The sequence below is a fragment of the Phragmites australis genome, chromosome 15 (assembly GCF_958298935.1).
Source record: "Phragmites australis chromosome 15, lpPhrAust1.1, whole genome shotgun sequence".
Lineage (NCBI taxonomy): Eukaryota > Viridiplantae > Streptophyta > Magnoliopsida > Poales > Poaceae > Phragmites > Phragmites australis.
The window spans coordinates 6,034,783-6,056,186 of NC_084935.1; the positions used below are offsets into that span (position 1 = coordinate 6,034,783).

The 21,404-nt window shown below is 42.3% G+C and overlaps 3 protein-coding genes and 1 pseudogene across 7 annotated transcripts; all 4 read right to left on the minus strand.

The window, feature by feature from the left end:
• Window positions 1–473: 473 nt before the first annotated feature.
• LOC133892600 (uncharacterized) lies at window positions 474–1,661 on the minus strand. Its single transcript, XM_062333470.1, has 2 exons — window positions 1,538–1,661; window positions 474–1,440 (listed from the first exon to the last, which is right to left on the minus strand). The coding sequence occupies exons 1-2, from the start codon at window positions 1,543–1,545 to the stop codon at window positions 756–758; spliced, it is 693 nt and encodes a 230-aa protein (XP_062189454.1). The 5' UTR covers window positions 1,546–1,661; the 3' UTR covers window positions 474–755.
• LOC133892598 (adenylyl-sulfate kinase 3-like) lies at window positions 1,576–6,221 on the minus strand. Of its 5 annotated transcripts, none has more exons than XM_062333466.1 (7): window positions 5,804–6,221; window positions 4,492–4,638; window positions 3,502–3,651; window positions 3,249–3,367; window positions 3,076–3,160; window positions 2,409–2,455; window positions 1,576–1,985 (listed from the first exon to the last, which is right to left on the minus strand). In XM_062333466.1, exons 1-7 carry the CDS (start codon window positions 6,159–6,161, stop codon window positions 1,887–1,889), a joined length of 1,005 nt encoding a protein of 334 aa, XP_062189450.1. In that variant the 5' UTR covers window positions 6,162–6,221; the 3' UTR covers window positions 1,576–1,886. The 5 variants fall into 5 exon arrangements, with proteins under 5 accessions (XP_062189450.1, XP_062189449.1, XP_062189451.1 ...); XM_062333465.1 differs by having other exon boundaries at window positions 4,492–4,641; XM_062333467.1 differs by having other exon boundaries at window positions 1,576–1,998; window positions 4,492–4,641.
• Window positions 6,222–7,607: 1,386 nt separating this feature from the next.
• LOC133893382 (uncharacterized) lies at window positions 7,608–8,664 on the minus strand. Its single transcript, XM_062334387.1, has one exon. The coding sequence runs from the start codon at window positions 8,563–8,565 to the stop codon at window positions 8,029–8,031; it is 537 nt and encodes a 178-aa protein (XP_062190371.1). The 5' UTR covers window positions 8,566–8,664; the 3' UTR covers window positions 7,608–8,028.
• A 10,407-nt stretch (window positions 8,665–19,071) lies between these two features.
• LOC133893209 (small ribosomal subunit protein uS15z-like) lies at window positions 19,072–20,106 on the minus strand (annotated as a pseudogene).
• Between the last annotated feature and the right edge of the window lie 1,298 nt (window positions 20,107–21,404).

Genomic DNA, 21,404 nt, shown 5'->3' on the forward strand with positions numbered 1-21,404 from the left:
ATTTTTTCTTTTTTCCTGAATAAAATAGGATTTTAGGCTAATTTTAGCCCCTTTTATAGAAGAGACCGGAGAGGGTGGAGGCCGAGCGGCGCGGGCGGGAAGGGCCCCTACCCGCCCCCTGAGGGGACGGTAAGGCGTCGGACACAGACGGGCAGCCCCTAGCCGTCCTCAGAGGGCGGTTAGCTGGCCTAACCGCTCTCTCAGAGGGCTGCAGCCCTCTCAGAAGGTTGCAGGTGTCTAGTTTTACAATTTTTTATACGGAGAATCTATTTCTTTAAATTTTTAATCCAAAAAATATAAAAAAAAAAAACTCAATGAGTACAATGCATTTAGCCTTTTAACAGGCATCAATTGGGCCTGATGCTTTTCTTTTAAAAAAAGGGACCAGATACATACGGATTGCGAATTATGGCAAAACCATGAATCACCCATGCAAACTTAACCATACGAGAGGAAAAAATCATTTAAATATCTAGCTGACATGGATATAAAACTTTTATTTTCGAAATTCTGACACATAGATATGTTACAAAGAATTAACCGATCAATTCTATGAAAAGATACATTGTACTCACTCGTAAACGGTGAACATACCCCGGACACACCGGAGCCCTTCCAAGCCCCCTAAATTTTTGGCATTAAAGAGAAAGAAGGGAAGACAATAAAGAAGAAAGTAGAAGAGGGAGAACCCCTTAACCGGCGACTCTGGATCTGCCAGAGCTGCAACAAACAATTACAGCTTTCTTGAGTCCTGACTAATAGTAGTCCTCCTCCGACGAGGACATCGACGACGTGTAGGATGAGGACGACGACGAGGAGACCGAGAACGACCTCTGGTAGGTGTACAGCGCCGCGCCGGGCACACGCGCCACCCACCCACCGCTGCGGCCGGACCCTGGCACGTAGTACTCCGGCAGGGGCAGGCAGAAGAAGGCGACGAGGCAGTCGGCCAGGCGCCCGAGCTCCCGCGCGGGCAGCAGGAAAAGCGCGCGCAGGACCTCGTCCGCGCGCAGCCTCCGCCGCCCCGGCCGCTGGCACAGCTCCGCCGGGACGCGCGCGGCCGCCGCCAGCCACGCGCTGCTGAACACCATCCCTTGATTAACCAATCTTCTCGCGCGCGGTGCTTCCTTCGCCGGTCGCCGCGCCGGTCGATCGGTGGCTTTCGTGTCGTCGCGTTGCGTGCGGTGCAGTCTACTCGGGTTTTGGTTGCGTGGAGTGCCGGCGCAAGGAAGCCGGTCTCGAAGTGGCGGGGGTGGGGCAGCGGTGCTTCGGGGGAACACGATTACACGAGCGCACGGGAGCACGTTAAAAAAAAGCTGCACGTTTCGGCACACGCTGTCATATAATACTATCACGGGTAAACCGCTGATCCTCTTACCATTCTCTAGTATTGAGTCAGCGTAGTTTCTGAAAATACAACCATATAGTAGTACTGGTGACCTGCCACATGCAACACACAAATGTCTCGATGTGTCAATATCCAATTCCGGAAATGGTACTCATGATCTAAAAAAATATAATTCCGGAAAGGGTATACCTACTCATCACTGCAAAAAACAATTGAGCCGAAGATGCTTCTCTGAATATTTGTTGAACCTTCCTGACAATAACTGCCACATCGATACTAGATACCACCCTATGTGGCTAGATTGCATTACAAGTTAATTAGAAGTCAATCAGATTAGGAACCTTCTACACTATTCTGAATGCCATGGCACAAAGCTTTGTACGAGGGCGGGAGAGGTAGGGGGGAAGAGGAGATATAGGTAGCTAGATCAATGCATGCGAATCATTCTACACAAGAACGGAAGACCCTGCCAGCGGTTGACTTATTTCACACTAGTATTAATATAAATTCCCCTCATCGACCGCCTAATGGATTCCACCTACTGATGAAGAAAGCCTTTCTCCTCAAGATAAGTAGCAACTTGACCCGCCATGTCACAAGGTGAAGGGCATACACCATCCACTTCCTTTATCTCAATCTGCAAGAAAGCACTAGAGTCAACGCTTCTAGGTCAGAAACACTGTTAGCTTGATGGCAAGTTAGAAGAGATATCATATGATGAACCATGATTTAGTTCTTATACACAGACGTATTAGTAAGACTACTACAAGGATGGTCAATTTAGCTGTCTTCCATTTGTCGAAAAAAATTAGCTGTCTTCCTCAGCAGTAAATTTGATAATTCAAAATTAGGACGCGGTATAGATACTAAAGATCATCCTATCCATTTGACTACTATCCATCCAGGCAAACATCCACCTAGCATATATTATCATTCTCTATCCCGCATGTCAAGCAGGCTGTTAATTCTACATGATTGATTGTGTTGCAATAAAAGAAAATGATCCTTAACGACACACACTTTGAACATGTGAGACAACAAATCTAAAATGATGATGTACCTCGCAATTCAATGGTGGTTCATAAGGGTCATCAATTCCAGTAAAACCTGCAACAAAACATGATTAGAGCTTGATGCATGACTGAACTATAAATGATTTAACAAAGACATGCTGAGCCAAGTATCGTTAAGACTATTGACAGAAATAAATGGATAATTAATTGATTCCTTTCCATTTCTCAAAGAGGACTCCTTAACCAAACTTGCAAATGCACATACTGACACCCAAGACAACTTTTACACTCCAAATAAACCAGTTCAACTCTTTTTGGTTTAGCATTAGACATAAGCCACTAACTGTGCAATAAGAGCATAGTGACAGAATTTAACCTAAAAAGGATGCTCACACACTTTCTAGGCATAAATATTACACAAGGAAGTATATGGGAGAACCTGACCACTGTAGATAAAATCATAGTCACCTGGGCAGTATGTGCATCATCAAATTTTGACCATTGCCGCAAATGCAACTACAACTTATGGAATTGACAATTTTGATACTTGAGAAATGGACATGTTTTGTTTCATATTCAGGTGTTGCTTCCTTAAAACTAGTACAATATAACTCAATTTGATATTTTAATTATTCAAGTCAGACTGCGATTCTGAACTTACGTGAAACACTATTATTTCTGTTTTCGACATAAAGAATTATATGAGAATCTCACCTTTTATTTTTCCTGCACGTGCAAGCTTATAAAGGCCCTTTGGATCCCTTGCTTCACACAACTCCAATGACATGTTCAGGAAAACCTATAAAAAAATACACAGGTGTCAGTTGGTAAAACTCATGACATAGCCCAGTTCATTAAAGACCAAACTAAAAAGAAGGATCACTTACTTCAATAAAGCTACCATCTGACAATAATGCACGGCAAGAGTCACGGTCTCTCCTGTATGGAGATATCAAACTTGCAATACATACAAGGCCTGCATCCGCAAATAACTTTGCTACTTCACCTGTTCAAAATAATTGAAACTAAATGTCAACTACAAATGACTGAACAGCACAAGCATGATTTTGTTTATCATTTGTTTACCTTCATGGGAATTTACTAAATTATTATAAAATTCCTGTGTCGGGAGAGACTTACCGACTCTCCGTATATTTTCGGCACGATCTTCAGCTTTAAAGCCAAGATCCTTGTTTAGACCATGTCTTAAGTTATCGCCATCAAGAACATATGCAAGCTTCCCTCTTGTGTGGAGCTCTCGACCTAATGTACATGCCAAGGTACTTTTGCCTTGACACGGTGTAAAATAACACGTAATTAGATCAAAACACAATAAGGCATCATTAAAACTAAAAAACTTGATTGAAATATGTGTGTATCATGTAGAAATTGTCCTTCCAAAGAAGGGGAGATGGAATCTGATTTATTGCAAATTTACAGTGTTAGGTTTTGAAGCTAGTGTGAAGAGAGAACAAAATAGTAGTGAAAATAATGAACATCGACCATATAGCTAAGTAAAAACATTATATGGCAATGATCTTGGAAACATTGCAGATTTGTCCTTCAATAAACTGAAATTTATTTGCTAGAATTCGTGGCAAGTGAAAATAAGTTATGCCAAACAATTTGTCCAAGCCAAAATAAATAGGTTGTTTATTTACATTACTGACACACACATACCAAATTGACTGTTTAGAACAGAGCAAAACTGTTTGAACAGAGTGAAACTGATTTAAAAATAATGTTTAATTGAACAGTTGAATAAGATTGAATCCAATTTGACAAAGCGAAAAATATTCAGAGGTTACCTAACAGACAATAACAGTATGAACCATTCAATAACTAAATTGTGAAGGCACTAAGAATTTGTATACTCTAATATGATTGAAACAGTAGTCATAACATTTGGCTTAAAGTGATTTCTAGTGTGCGTCTTAGGGTGTGTGTTGGTGTGCGTATGTAGGGTGTGGTGTGTGTTTGGACGTGCATTCAGATATTACAACTTGTACTCTAGTGTTGAGGCTTAAAAAAAACATTTTGCCTAAAGTGATTTGATAGGACTTAGCAATTGCACTGACAATCCAACAAGCACACAACACAACAGTTTGACAGAACGTAAGGTTTACTTACCTGAACCACTAAGGCCTGTAATCCAAACAACACAACCTTTCTGCTTGATTAGCTTCTGACGATCAACCTTGCCAACTGGGCAATCATGCCAGAAGATATTTGATGACTTTGGCACAGTGGACGTCATTTGTGAAATTTTATCCTCAACTACTATGTACAAATACCATCACTCAGACAACAAGGCTCCATAAAAACAGAAAGTTCTTTTGAAACAAACGGAAGCTAATATATTGTCTTCTTAAATACTAGCTGCTCTTTATTGAGTTCCATGAAGAATAACAAAACAGGCTGTGCAAACGATTGACGGGGCACATTCCAATTCCTCGGTCAAAATTTACCGAAGTACAATTACACCACATATTATATTCCTGTTGCAAGTCACCCCTCGGACGAAGAGCTAAACCTATTAAACAGGAACCTAACAAAGTATACGTATGTGTAATTCATAAACCACCCAAAGCTATAGCAGAAACAAATTAGTTGAAACCACAAACCAGGGGTAGAGGGTAATGAAGACCAAAGTGGGTGTCACATGGCGAATCAGTTCAGTTGAACCAACCTTGAATTTGAAAAGTAAACTAGTAGAGGGGATTTGGATTTGATGGCTCACAATGCCACAAAGAAAGGGAAGACCAGAGCAACACTAACTCAACAAACAATCCATCCGAGTAAGCAAGCTGGGGCTTTGTTGCCATCAAAAGAATAAATCGATCCAACTCCATCTGGATGTTCACTTCCAGTACCATCGGAGGGGTGGAGGAGGACGGCAACAACTACTAGAGAAGAATTCAAGGTGATGTGCTTCAGTGGAATGAGATTCAGAGATGTCCTCCAGCTCCCTCCGTCCCATCCTTCTCTTTCCCTACTATCGCCACCTCCCTCTCACCCGGCTACTCTGCCGTCCTGTCCGCCTCTTTGGCCCAGCTGCATCCCAACTCCGTTATGGCCTTGTCTAACGAGCCAACGGTCTGGAGACGGCGGCAAGGTGAGCGTAGAGCGCTGACAACGCAAGGGCACCTTCCCCGCCAAACATGTTCGCCGCCGTCGCGATCCAAATTGAGGCCGAAACCGGCGAGAGGCGCATTTCGCCGCAACTAGAAAAGATAAGTGCTAGGAAATCGAAGGAAGAAAGGAGGCAGGATCGGCTCCACGACTCCGCAAGGGCCCGCAGAAATGGGACGGAAATCCCGGCCCACGATTACACGCATCGGCATTCCTTCGTCGATCAAACAGCCGGCAGCCGCATTGCATCAATCAACCAGGAGGAAAGTAAAGCAAAAGGGGAGGGAGACGGATACGTGCCTAGACCGACCTCCTCCGTGCCTCGAGCGCTCCTCACGAGGTGGGCCGCCGCTGCATTCGACGACGAGGCGGGAGCGGAGGCGGGGCGAGCGTCCCAAACGGCCTCTGTCGCCTATTATCCTCCTCCAAGCGGGTGGGGATGGCGACGGGCGGTGGTTGCGGAGCGGATGCAACCCTAGATTCGCCGGGATCCGGTTCCGGGGCGCGGCCGCGAGACGCGGGCAATGGCCAGGGGAGGCAGAGCTATACCCACCGCTCGAAGCGGCACGAGGGTCGCGAGGAGGAGAGCGCCACGACCACCGGCACCGGTGCGGTGAAAGCAAAACGGGAGGAAGGCGGGGACACGCGAGGCAATACGCTGCTTCCATCGGTGCTGACTGGTGGGGTTCACTGAATGATGGTTACCACGTGTTTTCAGGCTTTGCTGTTCTGACGCCGCTGGCAACGGTGTCCGCAGGGCTGCTCCAGCTTTTATCGATAATGCACCAGCATTTCACACACGTGTCAATTTAGATATAGCAATCTAAATAACTAAAAAAATAGAATAATAGAGAAAAAAATTACATATACCATCTAAGAAATCCGACGATGTATGTGAAATATGGGAGTTAGCGTAAACTCTGGAGAAACCCACGATAAATATATGAAAAGAAAATATTAGATATTTAGATATGTGAGATAAATAAAATGAGATTAAATATATTTTTAGAATATATAGAAGACAAATATTATATGTCTAAGTATGAAAAATAAATAGAAAAGTTTAAATATATTTTTGAAATTTTTAGAAGGAGAAATAGAATTCAAACTTTATATGACGACCACTTAATTAGCTTGAGTAGACAAGAAATATCGATTGAATCTGTTAGGTGCATTTTATATTATCCATCACGATGTTGTCAAACAATTATAAAGGCAATAAAGTACAGATTGAGAAAAATGAGATCATTCCTTGTTCCATTAATTCGATGTTTATTTATACATAACGAATCGACATCCGTTTCTCAACAGACGGGCATAACTGTCTGCCGGTTTCATCATCTTGGTACTAACACGAGGCAAGTTTCAACCTGGCCGACCGCGCAGGGCTCCCAAAATTAGGGGGGCCAAAGTTTAGTTTGTCTGTAATTAGTACTTAGTAGTAATTGATGCAATTAGCAGCACAGCTTAAGTGAAGGAACAGTGTAGCAACGTTTACACCCAATCTCTCTCTCCACACATCCCTTTGGCTGCTCCCTCTGCTCAAATTCAGTTGTTTTACTGCCGAACACAACTCTTGATCCTTGGATTTATCCTCTCATCGGTGGCAATAGAACCATCGATTCCATTTTCATTTATTCATGAGTATTATCATTTGTGAACTAATATGCATGATTTGTTCAGTTGGTTTCTATGCTGCCACAGTTTTTGTGACAGGCAAATTGTGTGACACAATTGCGACAAGTGAAGCAAGAAATTAGCATCTAACAACCTGAACCCATGAGAGAAAAAGTTGGGTATACCAATGATCTAGCAACAAACCAAACAATAGCTACAGCCCTCAAATTGTCTGCCTAACGTTTTTGACAGACTGTGACCACGAATTAAACACGCTCTTAATGTTTAAAGACCGCCTTTACGTATCAACGCGAACATAAAATTTGTATTGTTAGAAAAAATGATCTTATAATTACATAATTAAATTGAACAAATATTATCGTTGTTCAAAATTCTCAAATTTAAGGCTTAATTTTATATTTAGCATAGGCTCCCAAATTCTCACTTACAGGCCCTGTCCTCCATCATCTGGTCCAGTAGCAAACAAGCGAGCCGACATTTCTGACCGGTCAATACGGACTCTGATGGAGCACCTACTCCTGCAGGAGAACGGTAAAAACGCGACGAAGAAATTACTGTGGGAGACTTGCACTTATTACACCACACGATGACGCTAGGATGTGCCACCCCAACATGAACATGTATCATCTGAACAACAGCAAAAAAAAGAAAAAAAAGAGCGACCAAAGCAGATGAAACTAGAGCAAGAGCTGGCGTTGAGCGTTGATCTCTACGCTGTGCAATGCATTCGTTTCTTGCCACGCTGGGAGGATTACCGACGCCCGCTCCGTGCCCTCGCCGGCCCGCCCCGCGCGCGCGAGCGCGACGTGCACGCGCGTACGCCGCCCTGATCAGGCTCTGCAAGCAGTCCGCGTGAAGGAGAGCCGCAGGCAGCTGGCTCGGCACGCAGCGGCGTTGCTACTCGGCGGGGCCGTGGTCGAAGTTGAGCGCGTAGCTCCTCGAGTCGTAGCTGAACGCCGCCGCCTGCTGCTTCCTCCGCCGCGCTCCGGTGCCGCCGCCGCCCTTCGCCATGATCTCCTGCGCCGCCGCCTTCCACCGCAGCTTGGCCCGCGCCGACTGGGCCGCGCGCTTCCCCTCGCCCTGATCCCCCAGAGACCCGTACTCCAGCCGGCTCGACGACGACGACGCACGCGACAGCGAGCGGCCGAAGCAGGTGAAGCCCTGCGGCACGAACTCTTCGTCGCACTCGTAAACCATCGCCGTCGCCGGCATTGACGCCTGGTGCAAGAGGCTTGCCATGGAAGCGCGATCAGGAGAGCGAGAGCGATGGAGAAGAGATGTTTCAGAGAACCCGCGAGATGCAAAGACCGCTGCTTGCCAACTGCTTGGACGATCATGAACATTTATGCAGATTTGCAGGGCTTGCAAGTTGTTAGATTCAGGGATATAATACTCGGCGATGAACTGTCCGATCAGACGGCGCCATGGCAACATGTCCTGAGATCTCTTGTTTATTCAAGCGCGATCCTTAAAGAAATGGCGAGGTGTGGCATCCAATTCAATACCATGGCAAGTGTACAAGAAACGTCCTTGTTTATCCTGCATTTGGCGGCATCAGGGAATTCTTGCCCGGCTTTGACCGGAACATGGAAGTACGTTCTCAGTTATTTTTCTCCATGAGACCACATCTGAAGCAAAGCAGTAGATGGCATCTCGATCCATCGACTTGAGATGAACAGCACACAAAAACTGCCCATCGGATCGGTAACATGTGCAAGCATGAGTGGTAAAGCATTCTCTATCAATAAGATGAAGTATCAAAGCCATCTTCAGCGATAAATTAAGCCGACCCGAGCAATCACACGGTGATGGTAAGCTAGTGGTGGTCCAATGCCCAGAATTATGTTGGACAGCATCTCTCCCTCAGAACTAAACTGCACATCCAGTACCATCGATATACGATTATATGTAACATACTCTACCAACTATCCAGCTTGATTGAATCATTCAAGTTGGATAGCTGGTTTGAATGTAACAGTTCAAACCAATTGAAACCAAAGAGCAAATGTAGGCCCTGTTAGGAAGAGTTTTACATTCGACATTAGCCTCTCAAACGAAAAGAAAAGAATGAATTACACAAAACTATAAGTATTGTATCATTTTGTAACATAAAACCATAAGTATTGTACCTAATAACATAAAACTATAAGTATTATGCACTAATTTCACACAAAATCCGATTTTAATTAGATTAATTCAAAAATAGTCTTATATTTATCCAAAAATCCTAGATTTTTTTACGTATTCCATAATCAATGTGCAACCTATTTTAATTGGATTCACCCAAAAACCTTATGTAAATTTAAACTAAAATTCTCCAAAAAGACTAATTTATAACCTCTAACAATTGCTAGGGCATAAAATAAAATACCAAAAATATAGGAAATTCATTAATATTCTTATTATATGATGGAATAATTTCTAAAATTAATTTTACCCTAGGTTATATAGTGAAAAAGTGAGTTCCTTTGTAATGCTATATTTATATGCTCCATTATATACTTACAAAGGAACTCAATTTTTGACCATATAACATAGTTCTAAAAATAATTTTAAAAATTAATCCATCATATAAGAATAATATTGGTGAATTTTCTCATATTTTTGGATTTTATTTGGGACACTAACAATTATTAGGAGTTATAAAGTAACTTTTTTGAAAAATTTAAGTTTAAATTCTACATAGGCTTTTTAGGCGAATCTAATTAAAATAAATTGAACATGGATTATGGAACACGTACAAAAATTTCTAGAATTTTCGGAGAAATATAAGACTATTTTTTGAATAAATCTAATTAAAATCAAGTTTTGTGTGAGATTAGTGCACTATCCACAATACTTTAGTTTTGTGTTACAATTGACACAATCCTTATAATTTTGTGCAATTCACTCAAAATAAAAGTCATTCAGTTAAGCTATAAAGCCAACTTTGAACAAGACAGAATCAGTTACCAAAGCAGTCCAAACACTAACACTTCGAATCCCTGTCGAACAGCTTTACACATAAAAGAATCACAAAGAAATCCACACAGCAAGTGCAGACGATATCTGAAATCCATCCAAATCAAGCATCCAACTGGATTAAAAATCATGCGGCATTATTATGACCAGCGGCGTACATGCGACAACAATTTCCAGCGCCACAAGCACCAGCCAACAGGCCGTCCACATGATAAAGCGTCGTTGCTTTATTTGATCAATCATTGTAAAGCATGGATGGGGTTAGCCTTTCTAATTGGTCATTACTATTTATATTCAACCACTAATATATGCACAAACAACTAATGACAAGATGTCTGGTTGGTACATGTGAACTAAAGGGATTGGGCATCAGATTATCAGATCTTGTTTGGAATATAATCACAAACCACTGCTCAATCTAATTCGGTGCTTTCTTCCAGATCCTAAATCATTATGGGCCAAAGTTCACAAAGGAAGCAATTTCACCAACAACTCCTAGTGAGATGTTAGCAAGCAGAGATGCCATCTGTTATAAGCAACATGTTTGCTGGATCCTTAACAAAGGAAACATCACAATCAGGAAGTAAACCTGCCCTGGGCATGGATAAATCACTAACCGGAATACCTCATCACAGGAACTCACCAGGTGACCCTTGGACACTATGACATGAAAGCCAGAAGCCCAAAACAAAGAGAATTAAAATCTTGCCACCCAGTAGTGTTAGCTCTACAATGCAAATATGAATGCTCACTCCACATCATCATTCAAAAAAAAAATGCTCACTCGACATTGCATTATCATCTGTCAAGGAAATACCACCTTTCACGATCACTAAACTAAATTACTCTTGAGACAGAAATAACCATTGCATGATCGCCTGACATGGACCTAAAATTAAGGGCACAGACAAACAAACAGGAACAGAACCACCATTAATCTGAAAACTATTGTCTTTGGAAACTCCTTACTGGTGCCCCTCTCACACGATGAACAAGAGTTATAGTTCACCAAAACAAAATTCAGTCTTGTACTATTTATTTGTGAGAATGACACTGAGGGATAAAATGCAAACACATCATTACCTAGTTGCTGCTTCATCGAGATGACAATACATAACTAGAAACTAGGGACCACTACCTACCTACAAAAGATTAGTTGGAGGCATTTCAAATCCATAAGATTCAGTACAAATTGGGACTAAATCCCAAAACCCCCCAAGGAAAACACCCTCTTTCGCCCCTGAATGCTTGTAGAACTCCTAAACCAGTACTTCAAGACGGACAACAAAACAGTACACATTGCACAGATCATTTGAAAGTCTGGAGTAACAAAACTGACAATCCTAATTCTCGATATCCCTTTAGAGGCTTCTCACTTAATACTGTCGAGATAACTACTGGATAACTACCATATCCGAACACCTCAGAGTTTTCTACAATTCTCGGGACATATCTCTATCTCTGGATGAGGAATCTTTAGATGAAAGAAAACTATCCGTAGGTAACCAAGGGATCCCGTAAACAAGAAAGTTTAACTTCAAAAATGAAAATAAAGACTCCAAAAGACGTACGATGCCCCAAAATATATACGAAACCTGTAGCAAGGTTTGAAAATTCATTGATTATTGGTTGATAATTGCGATTACCGAGCTTACCGGTCTGCATCGTTTTCATAATGCGAACACTTTTCGAAATTGAATTCAAAAAAAAAATCAAAAAAAACCTAAAAAAACTAGAGACGATTCTAAGCCTTTCTGTGGAAAAAAAAATCATAATGGCGTTTGCATCATATTCTATAGGGAGAAAGTTGAAACTTGCAGCTCTTTTATCAACTTATGTTAAGAAAAAGCTTAACATACTAGCACTTTGTGTAGGGCGTACCTTAAGAGGATATTTAAAATTAGTTTCACTTTATTTAGAGTTTATTAATTTCTCCATGATTTTTACAAAGTTCACAAACAGAAAGTGAATATATTAAGAAACAACACTGTAATTAATTTTTTCATGTCTACCATTATTATTTCTACATAAAGCATAGTATAAGGAAACTAGTAAAAGTGATTTCATTAATTTTGGAGGTGTTATGGATTAGTTATGAATTAATCTAGTTGCAACACATTTACACAATCATGCATATTACAATAACTATTCACGAGTTCATGTATTTTTAAAAGACGTAGGACATGTAAAAAGACTAACAAATTTGGTTTCATGATTTTTGGATTAGCAAAGAGTTAACTATGCATTTAACTAGATTTAGCAAATACATTTTCTCACATAAAATATTTAACTTTTTTATGAGTATAAATACTTTTATTATGTAGATCATGTTACAAGGAAACCAACAAAATTTATTTCACTTGATTTAAAACTAAGATGAATTAGTTATTGATTTTACAAGGTTAAGCCATTTTTTTGGTTTTTTGTTGAACTTCACCGGTTAACGAGAAATGCGCTCGGTAAATCGAAAAATTCGATCAGTTACCGGTGAATGCAGTCAATGCGAGAAATGCGAAAAAAACGATCGATAAATCGGTCGGTTCCTGGTGGAGTTCAATCGGTTACCGTTTGATCGATTCGGTCCAAATTTACCTCGAATTGCAAATTTGTCCAAATTTTGACCGGTTTTCGCGGTAACCGCGCATTTCCTGTTACCGCCGGGGACCGATTTTTGGGGTCCAAACGAATTTGTGAACCTTGACATGGAAACCCTCTGGAGGAGAAGACACACCCAAACGAAGAGATAAAAGCCTAAACAAGTCGAGACAGGCAACACAAAGTCATTAGAAGCCATCAAAATTCAAGGAGAAAGTCACTAACTCGGTTTAGATCCATCTAGACTAGCAACATTCTTCTTGTAACAAGCTCAGATCAATACAAGACAAACAAGACGTCGGATTATTATCCTCCAGGAGGCCCGAACCTGTCTAGAAACACATATATACCGCTCGTGATTCGTTTACTTAAAGCATCCCTTAATTCTTCAATAAGTTCGTTAGATCGATGATTCAACAATCGTTGATAACTAGCGTCGTCCGTGGGAATCATGACAATAGGCATTGAAAATTCTACACGGAACATGTCGTCGATTTCGCGTGCCGAGGACCAATTTCCCGGACAAGGGGTTCTACAACAACTTCACCCCTCCCACTGACGAACCGGCGATCGATCAGGTGAACTTCGATGAGGAACTTTCCAGTGACAATTCTAGCGATGATGTAAGTCGCTTTATGGATCAATGCGTCAAAGATTACGACATCAAATTTGAACCACTCAGCTGCCAAGACAGCTGTGAATGCCTTATTCACCACAAGCCGGAATCTTCCCCCGCAATTTCCGACAACATGGATTGTCGAGACACCTATCCAGAGCAATTAGATGAAAAAAATTATGATGGCTCTGCCATCAAGCCAGATACGCAAGCCTTCCACGACATAGTACTTAAATCTTTGGCCACTCCTATCAGCCAGATATCGCTCCCCGTTACCTTCAGGAAGCATGACAACTTTCGGACAGAAAGATTTTGTTTGACGTGGTCGACTTTGAGACAGCATACAACGCCATTTTGAGAAGACATACTCTTGCCAAGTTCATGATAGCCACCCATTACATGTACCAATGTGTGAAGATCCCAGAATCCGAAGGTGTCATCACTATCCAGGATTGCCCAAAGACAGATCTCTATTGCGACAAGCGAAGTCTCGACATGGCATATCAACACTAAACAAGTAACCTAAGAATTCATGGATCACGTTAAACAAGAAGCCTCAGTCGTATCATGACCACAACGCCTCGAGACACAAACCCAAAAACTCATGGGCTGGGTTCCACGACTAGTTCGGAACTCATGTAACACCACCTACGCTATCCCGAAGTAATAAGGGTCATTGTTTATCGACTTAATCTAGTATGTGTCGTTTAGGTTTAAAATTTTAGATTACAATAGCTCGTGGGTTATCAATAAGCTCTATAAGTCACAAGCGTAAGTACTAAGAGGACATTCATAATAATAAATATCATATTGCCTAGAAAGTCGATAGAATTCATTTCATGCCTTACTTTTCTTTCTGTGCATCCTCATGTCCGACAATGGGATAAGCCGCTTCTCGGGTTCCACATCCCAAACTCGCACCCGGAGCGACAAAAAGCTTTTATAGAACCAAGCGTAATATGATCTCTTTTATCTTTATTGTGTTTTCTATTTAGACTACCTACCCGAAAAATTCTTTCGGGCAAATAGTCGAGGGCTTAACAAGTACTAGGTGCTGAAAAACGAAAGCGATATATTTTGCACCCTCTAAAAGCAAAATCCAATGAGAAGGGAATGATCGTTACGTTGCGAATTCGAGTTACGAAAAGACTCCTTATTGTGTTCCACAAGTGACCGAAGGCTATGATACCTCCCACTCAAGCGAACCTAAGGCTAATCATAATAAGCGTTGCGATTAGTGATTAACACGTCTTGAACTAATCAAAGGAAGAAGTCAGTAAGGAGATCACGATATGCTATCGAATGCATCCAGTACGAAATATTCCCGTCAAATACAAAAATCGTTTAAATTCCTACAAGTCTAACAAATCTCATTTAAATTCCTACAAGTCTAACAAATCTACCAAGTTATTTATTACAGACTGCAGGGGAAAGTTTTAGAGAAATTCTACGATTTGCCATCGAATAACCACCGATTCTACGATTTGCCATCGAATAAATTCCGTTTACTTCTATACTATCGAATAAATGATTTGGTTCCTTATCCGCCATCGAGCCATCTGAATTTCGAAACTACCCTCCACGGGACTCGTTCAGCCCATTATAAACAGTACCCGAGAGCTAAAAAAAGTCAAAAAGAATATATCGATTTTTGTGCACGCTCTATAATTCATAATCAACCCATTTTAACTGTATTCACCTAAAAATACTGTGTAGAATTCAAACTAAAATTCCTCAAAATGTGCTACTTTTGTAATACTGTGCATTTGAAAAAACTCACTTTTTCACCGCGGGAGATAATTTTAGAAATTATTACATCACAATAGAGGAATATTAGTAAATGTTCTCAGATTTTTTGTAAATTTTTGTGAGGCTTAAAAATTGCGATAAGTTACAAAAGTAGCACATTTTGAGGATTTTTAGTTTGAATTCTACACGGTATTTTTTAGTGAATGCAGTTAAAATGGGTTGATTATGAATTATAGAGCGTGCACAAAAATCGACATATTTTTTGTGACTTTTTTGAGCTCTCGGGTACTGTTCATAATGAGTCCAGCGGAGGGCAGTTTCGAAATTTTTTAAAAATCAGATGACTCGATGGCGGATAAAGAACCGAATCATTTATTCGATGGTATAGAAATAAACGGAATTTATTCGATGGTAAATCGTAGAATCGGTGATTATTCGATTGCAAATCGTAGAATTTCTCAAAGTTTTAAGGCAGGACGATCTCAATGTCCTTGAGAAAAAAGGATGAAAGTGCTGATAAGATCGACGTGGTACTAGCAAGCTCTACGATGCTACCACGACCAGAACGTTCACAAAAGACCCTTCAAACCCAGAGATCTGGTTTTACGACTCGTACAAAACCAGAAAATCAGCAACAAGCTATCTCTGAAGTGGAAGGGTCTCTACACAGTGGTCGAATCTTCTCGTCCTGGGTTTCTTAGCAATGGAGGGTGGATGAGTCTTCAATAATTCTTGGGACGTCGGTCAACTCCAAAAGTTTTATGTGTAAGTATTAAGAGTCAGTTTACACTAGTAAATGTTTATATTTCTTGTAAGGTCGTTTGAATCTCTTTGTGCTCTTTTTTGTCTTCCCTAAACTCAACGTCTAGCACCCGTAAGACAGGTAGACTGGCAATAAGCTGCAATCCGGATACTTTTACGTATCGCGCACACCAAGATAAGCCCGAACAAGGTCACATGGGAATCGACTTTAGGAAACTCTTATTTCTACGACTAAAGGGGAAATATGAGTATTCAATTCTTTTCTCTTACCCTCATCGGCTAATTCATACTGGTCGGACGATAATTTATCTTATTATCTCTAAGCTTTCTTCCTAGATAACCAGACGAGGGCTGGATGAATATAGTATACCAAGAGCTAACGACAACATATTGTGTGTGTGCCAAAACGACTTCCTTTGCATAGGGATGATGTTCTAGGGTCCCATCGCATTTTCTGTTCGAAATCTCTTCCGGCGCATGCGGGGGCTGTTGGTACAAAAGACCATGAGAGTTAGTGCACTACAGCGATAAATGCGCTCAGTTTCTGATCTTTTGCTAGAAAAGGAGGACAAATAATCTCTTCACCATGTAAAACTTTCGCTGCAATGGTTCAACTTTCGAGCCTAGCCAACGATGAGTCTTATCTCCCCAGTCCTTTCGTGGGGATGGGAGGATATTTTTGGGCTAACTGGAAACCCTACTCAGATGGAACACCTTCTCGAGAACTCGAAGGCGTTCAAAACCATGCTTTTTAAGGCGTTGCCGACACCTTGGCATCTGGACGGGCTGCAGCCCTAGGCGTTGCCCTCGCCTTGTTGTCCGTAGGTATGGCGTCCGCCTGAGCGTCCGTGGTGGCACCTAGGCACGGTATGGCGTCCCTAGGCATCAAGCGGACGCCATTCAACAAGCCAACGTAGGTGGGCAGGCGCGTGCGGGAATGGTACAGACACGCCGCGCGGGAAGAAAAGGGAGGGACAGAGGAAAACTCAATTAGAGAGAGGGAGAGAGGGGAGGGGGGAAACCAAGTTGCGATGGCGTAACTTCAAGAACTTGGAGGCGGCGGCGGCTTTCCTCCGGTCCTTCGTGCGCTCCGCTCGGCGGGTTGCGCGGCGGATCTCCTCCGGTCCTTGGCGGCAGCGGCTCTACTCCGATCCTCAGGGGCGGAACACGTCTGGTTCTTGGTGGGACCTAGAGTAATTATAGGTTAGGATGTGAGTATGGCATTGCCTTCCCACGCACCATACTCGCCTAGGCGGCTGGAAGGGGGTGGGTCACCTCACCTCGACTTACCGCCTTAAAAACCATGTTCAGAACCCCGAGTAGATGATCCCATAACCTAGAGAACCCGGTTTGACGCATCATCCTAGTCAGGAACCTAAGTATTACTCGATGATACAGTCGGGTAGAATGCTTATCTTTGCTGGCCAAGCACTTGACCCATCAAAGCCTCATTTCAAGTATTGGTGAGAGGTTTGATGATAACTACTGGATAACTACCATATCCCAACACCCCGGGATTTCCCACAATTCTCGGGGCATATCTCTATCTCCGGAAGAGGGATCCTTGGATGAAAGGAAACTACCTGTAGATACTCAGATGATCCCATAAATAGAAAAGTTTATCTCCAAAAACGAGAAGGAAGACTCCAGATGACGTACGATGCTCCCTATATATACGGAACCTAAGAACATTATGGAGGAGAAGACACACCCAAACAAAGAGACAAAAGCCCAAACAAGTCAAGACAAGTGACACGAAGTCATTAGAAGCCAAGGAGAAAATCACCCACTATGTTTAGTTCCATCTAAGCTAGCTACACTCCTCTTATAACAGGCTAAGATCAATATAAGACAAACATGATATAGGGTTATTATCCTTCGAGAGGCTCGAACCTGTCTAAAAGCCCATGTGTGTTTTCCTCATGATTCGTCTACTCAAAACATCCTTTAAATTTTCAACAAGTTTGTTAGATCGGCGGTTCACCAATCGCCGATAGCTGCTCTCTAGCATCTTCCCAATCAATGTAGAATAGCTAACTAGCAAAGTTATACCAAAAACAAATTATCTTGTATTGATCGTGCAAACACGATAAAAAGAGGAACAAACGCAAACAGAATACCCAAGTCTCATGCTTTCTGAAACTTTGGATAAGCATAAGTCAATTAAAACTTTGCAAGAATTCACAAAGGGAACAACTTACCCAAGAGATCCTAGTGGGCTATTAGTGAAAAAGAGATATCATCTATCATATGCAACCGTGTTCGCTGGATCCTTAGCAAAGGAAACACCCCAATCAAGTAGACATCCTTTGAACATGGATTTATCACTAACCGAAAAACTTGACCATAGGAACTCACGAGATGACCTTTGAACACTACAACATGATAGTCAGAAGCCCAAAACAATGAAACGTCAATTAACTCTACAATGCAAATATGAATGCTCACTCCACATTGCATGGTCACCTGACATGGAAATGCCAACCTTCAAGCTCACAAAATAAGTTATACAACTCTTGGACCTAAAATTAATGGCATAAACAACCAAACAGAAATGGAACCACTACTACTCTGAAAACTAATATCTTTGGAAGCTTCTTAGTGGTGCCCCTCTCACACTATGTACAAGAGTTTAATTACACTAAAACAAAAGCCAGTCTTGTTCAAGAGTTAAATGACAGAAGTTAGGGATAAAATGCAAAAAGATCATTAACTAGTTTCTGCTTCATGAGATGACCACACATAACTAGAAAATAGAGAGCACTACCTACCTACTACAGACTAGTTGGGGGCATTTGAATCCGAATGAAATCCATAAGATTTAGTTCAATTTAGGATTATATCCTAAAACTCCCAAGGAAATCATGCTTGTCTGCACCCGCACCTGAATGCTTGTAGATCCTAAACCTAACAGTTAAAGTTGGACAACCAAACAGAACACATTTAAATTTGTAACATTGCACAAATCATTTGAAAGTCCGGAACAAGGAAACCGACATTCCGAAGTCTCAATATCTCTTTGGAGGCTTCTCAACTAATGCCGCCCTTCAACCTTTTCGCAATCAATGTAGAGTAGCTAGCTAGGTAAGTTATACCAAAAACAAACGATCTTGTATCAATTGTGCAATCACGACAACAAAGAGGAACAAACACAAACAGACTATCTTCCCAATATAGAATAGCTAACTAGCTAAGTTATACCAAAAACAAACTATCTGATATCAATTGTGCAACAAAGAGAACAAACACAAACAGAATACCACCAAGTCTCTTGCTTCATTCTGATTTTCGATAAGCATACGTCCATACAGAGTATTGCCAACCTACTCAAGGTTAAACCAGACTCCAAACCATTTTGAATAATCTAGGTCCCAAGAACTGAAACCTGATAGTCCAAAAAACTTTCAAGACACTTCTCTCTATATACATGAGGTAGATTTAACACTCTACATATCAAAAAGTACTATTACTTAATTTACTTAGGATCAAGGAAAACTCCAAAGCTGTCGAGAATCAATTCACAGGAACCGAGAAGCTCAATCGAACGAACCCATCACTTACGCCACCAGAGTGCTCGCGGCGAAGGAATCGTACTTAAAGGTGGCAGGGATCTTCTTGGTGAGGCGGTAGTAGCGGGCAAGGCGGTGGACCCTGCTCTCGGCGAGGATGAGCCGGAACTTGGCGTCCACGTCCTTCCTGTTCCTGTCCAGGTGCTTCCTGATCGCGACGTTGACGAGGGAGTAGAGGCCCTCGGGCAGCTACGGCGCAAGCCCGCGGGTCCTGAGCACGCGCAGGATCTTGCCCCCGGTGACGGCCCGGGCGAGCGGCACGCCGTGCACGTCGCGGAGCAGCGCGCCGATCTGCGATGGCATCCGGCCCTTCTTGGCGGCGCGCACGATCGCGCCCTTCACCTCGGCCGCGGACGCCCTGGCCCAGCCCGGGGCGGAGCGCTGGTAGTGCAGTACGGAGGAGGACATGCCCTTTCTGGTGCCGTACATGCGGCCCATGGCGGCGGACGGCGCCGGTTGCGGCGGGCGGTGCGCGGCGGCAGTGAGGGGTGAGAGCGACTGATCGAGCGAGCGGCGGCGGCGGCGATAGGGAAACCTAAACAATGGGCTAAAAGCCCACCCGCTTGCGCTGACCGGTCGGAATTTCTCGGGCTCGGCCTACCCAATGTCCATCAATCAACGAGTAAACGGGCTAGGCCCATTCAACTGCCAGCCCAATATTCAGCCCAAGAGGAGCCCAAACAAATGCCTCCTTTCCTCCCTGTGGACTGGAGAAACTTCTTGTTAAAAAAATGTACTGTTCAAATTTCTTTTCTTCTTTAGGTATTTTAGGCCTGTTTGTTTTTTGCTGTAGATTGTCACAATCTAGATTATATGGAGAAGCTCACTCCTTATATTGTGGATTGTGAGATTTCGTAGTATAACGTGGATTATAGATTGTGAGAATCAATTTTTAGATTGTGACTATTTATTTTTGCTTTTGATTTTGAGGGTTGAATCCATAATTATAATAAAAAACAAACAAGGTATTAAGCTTTCAGAGACTGATAAATACGTATATATTATATTTGTATCCACGTGAAAGTGAAACTGAGCCATGGCAGCAGTAGCTTTGCTGGGTGATGCAGAAATTTTCCTGTTAAACATTCGGCCGTTCTTACCGAACCAACGGACTTTACACGCCCGAGCCATGTCATCGTTACATATCGATAACTAGTGTGCAGGTCTAAAGTTTACGGCCAATCGTGTCAGCACGATCAAGTGATGAGTGACGAGGCAAACTTTGCTGAAAGCAACTCGGCACTGCACCTTGGCTGGTGCAAGGATGCATTCCAGCAAGCCAAGAACTCATGCTTTCAGCAGTGGAGTTACACACACTGAACTTGCATTGTGTTGGTCGGTAGCTTCCCCTTTTTTTGCAGAGATACAGGAACAGTGTATGGGCCGGTGTGACGAGCTGCATCTCGCATGCCTACCTTCTTATCCTCTCGTGGCATCTCTTGCTGCTTATATCTATTTCTTCTTTCGAGACAGATTATATCTATTTCTTCTTTCGAGGCAGATTATATCTATTTCTGAAATGCAGGTCTTCTTTCCGTCTCGGAAAAGAAGGCTTGGTTAGGTTGGGCACAATGCAGGTGTAGGTAACAAACACTAGACTCTTGCATCTTGATTCCATCTACCCCTGTATCTAGCAATTCGGTCATTGCATGGTTGTTCTCAAGAAAGCAACCTCCTCATTTGCATTTCTGGATAAGGTCATAGCCTTTCCATGGTCTACTCCTACGTACACTTGCTTTTGCATCCGAGGAGCGAGTTAGTCATGGCTGCATAAACAAGACAGGTTATCTCTACAGGCTCATGCTTCTAGTAGGTGCATTATTCAGCTGATCGGATCAAACAGCCTCTACTTGCAGGACTTGAACTTAGCTGCCAATTTATATTTTCTTTGCAGAATTGAAGCATGAAAAAAGGCATCTTGGGAGACAACCATGCAAAGTTCTGTATGATCAAGTTGTCTTGTGAATAAATTGATGGACATGGAGCAAAATTGTAACACTTAGGGCCTGTTTGTTTTAGGT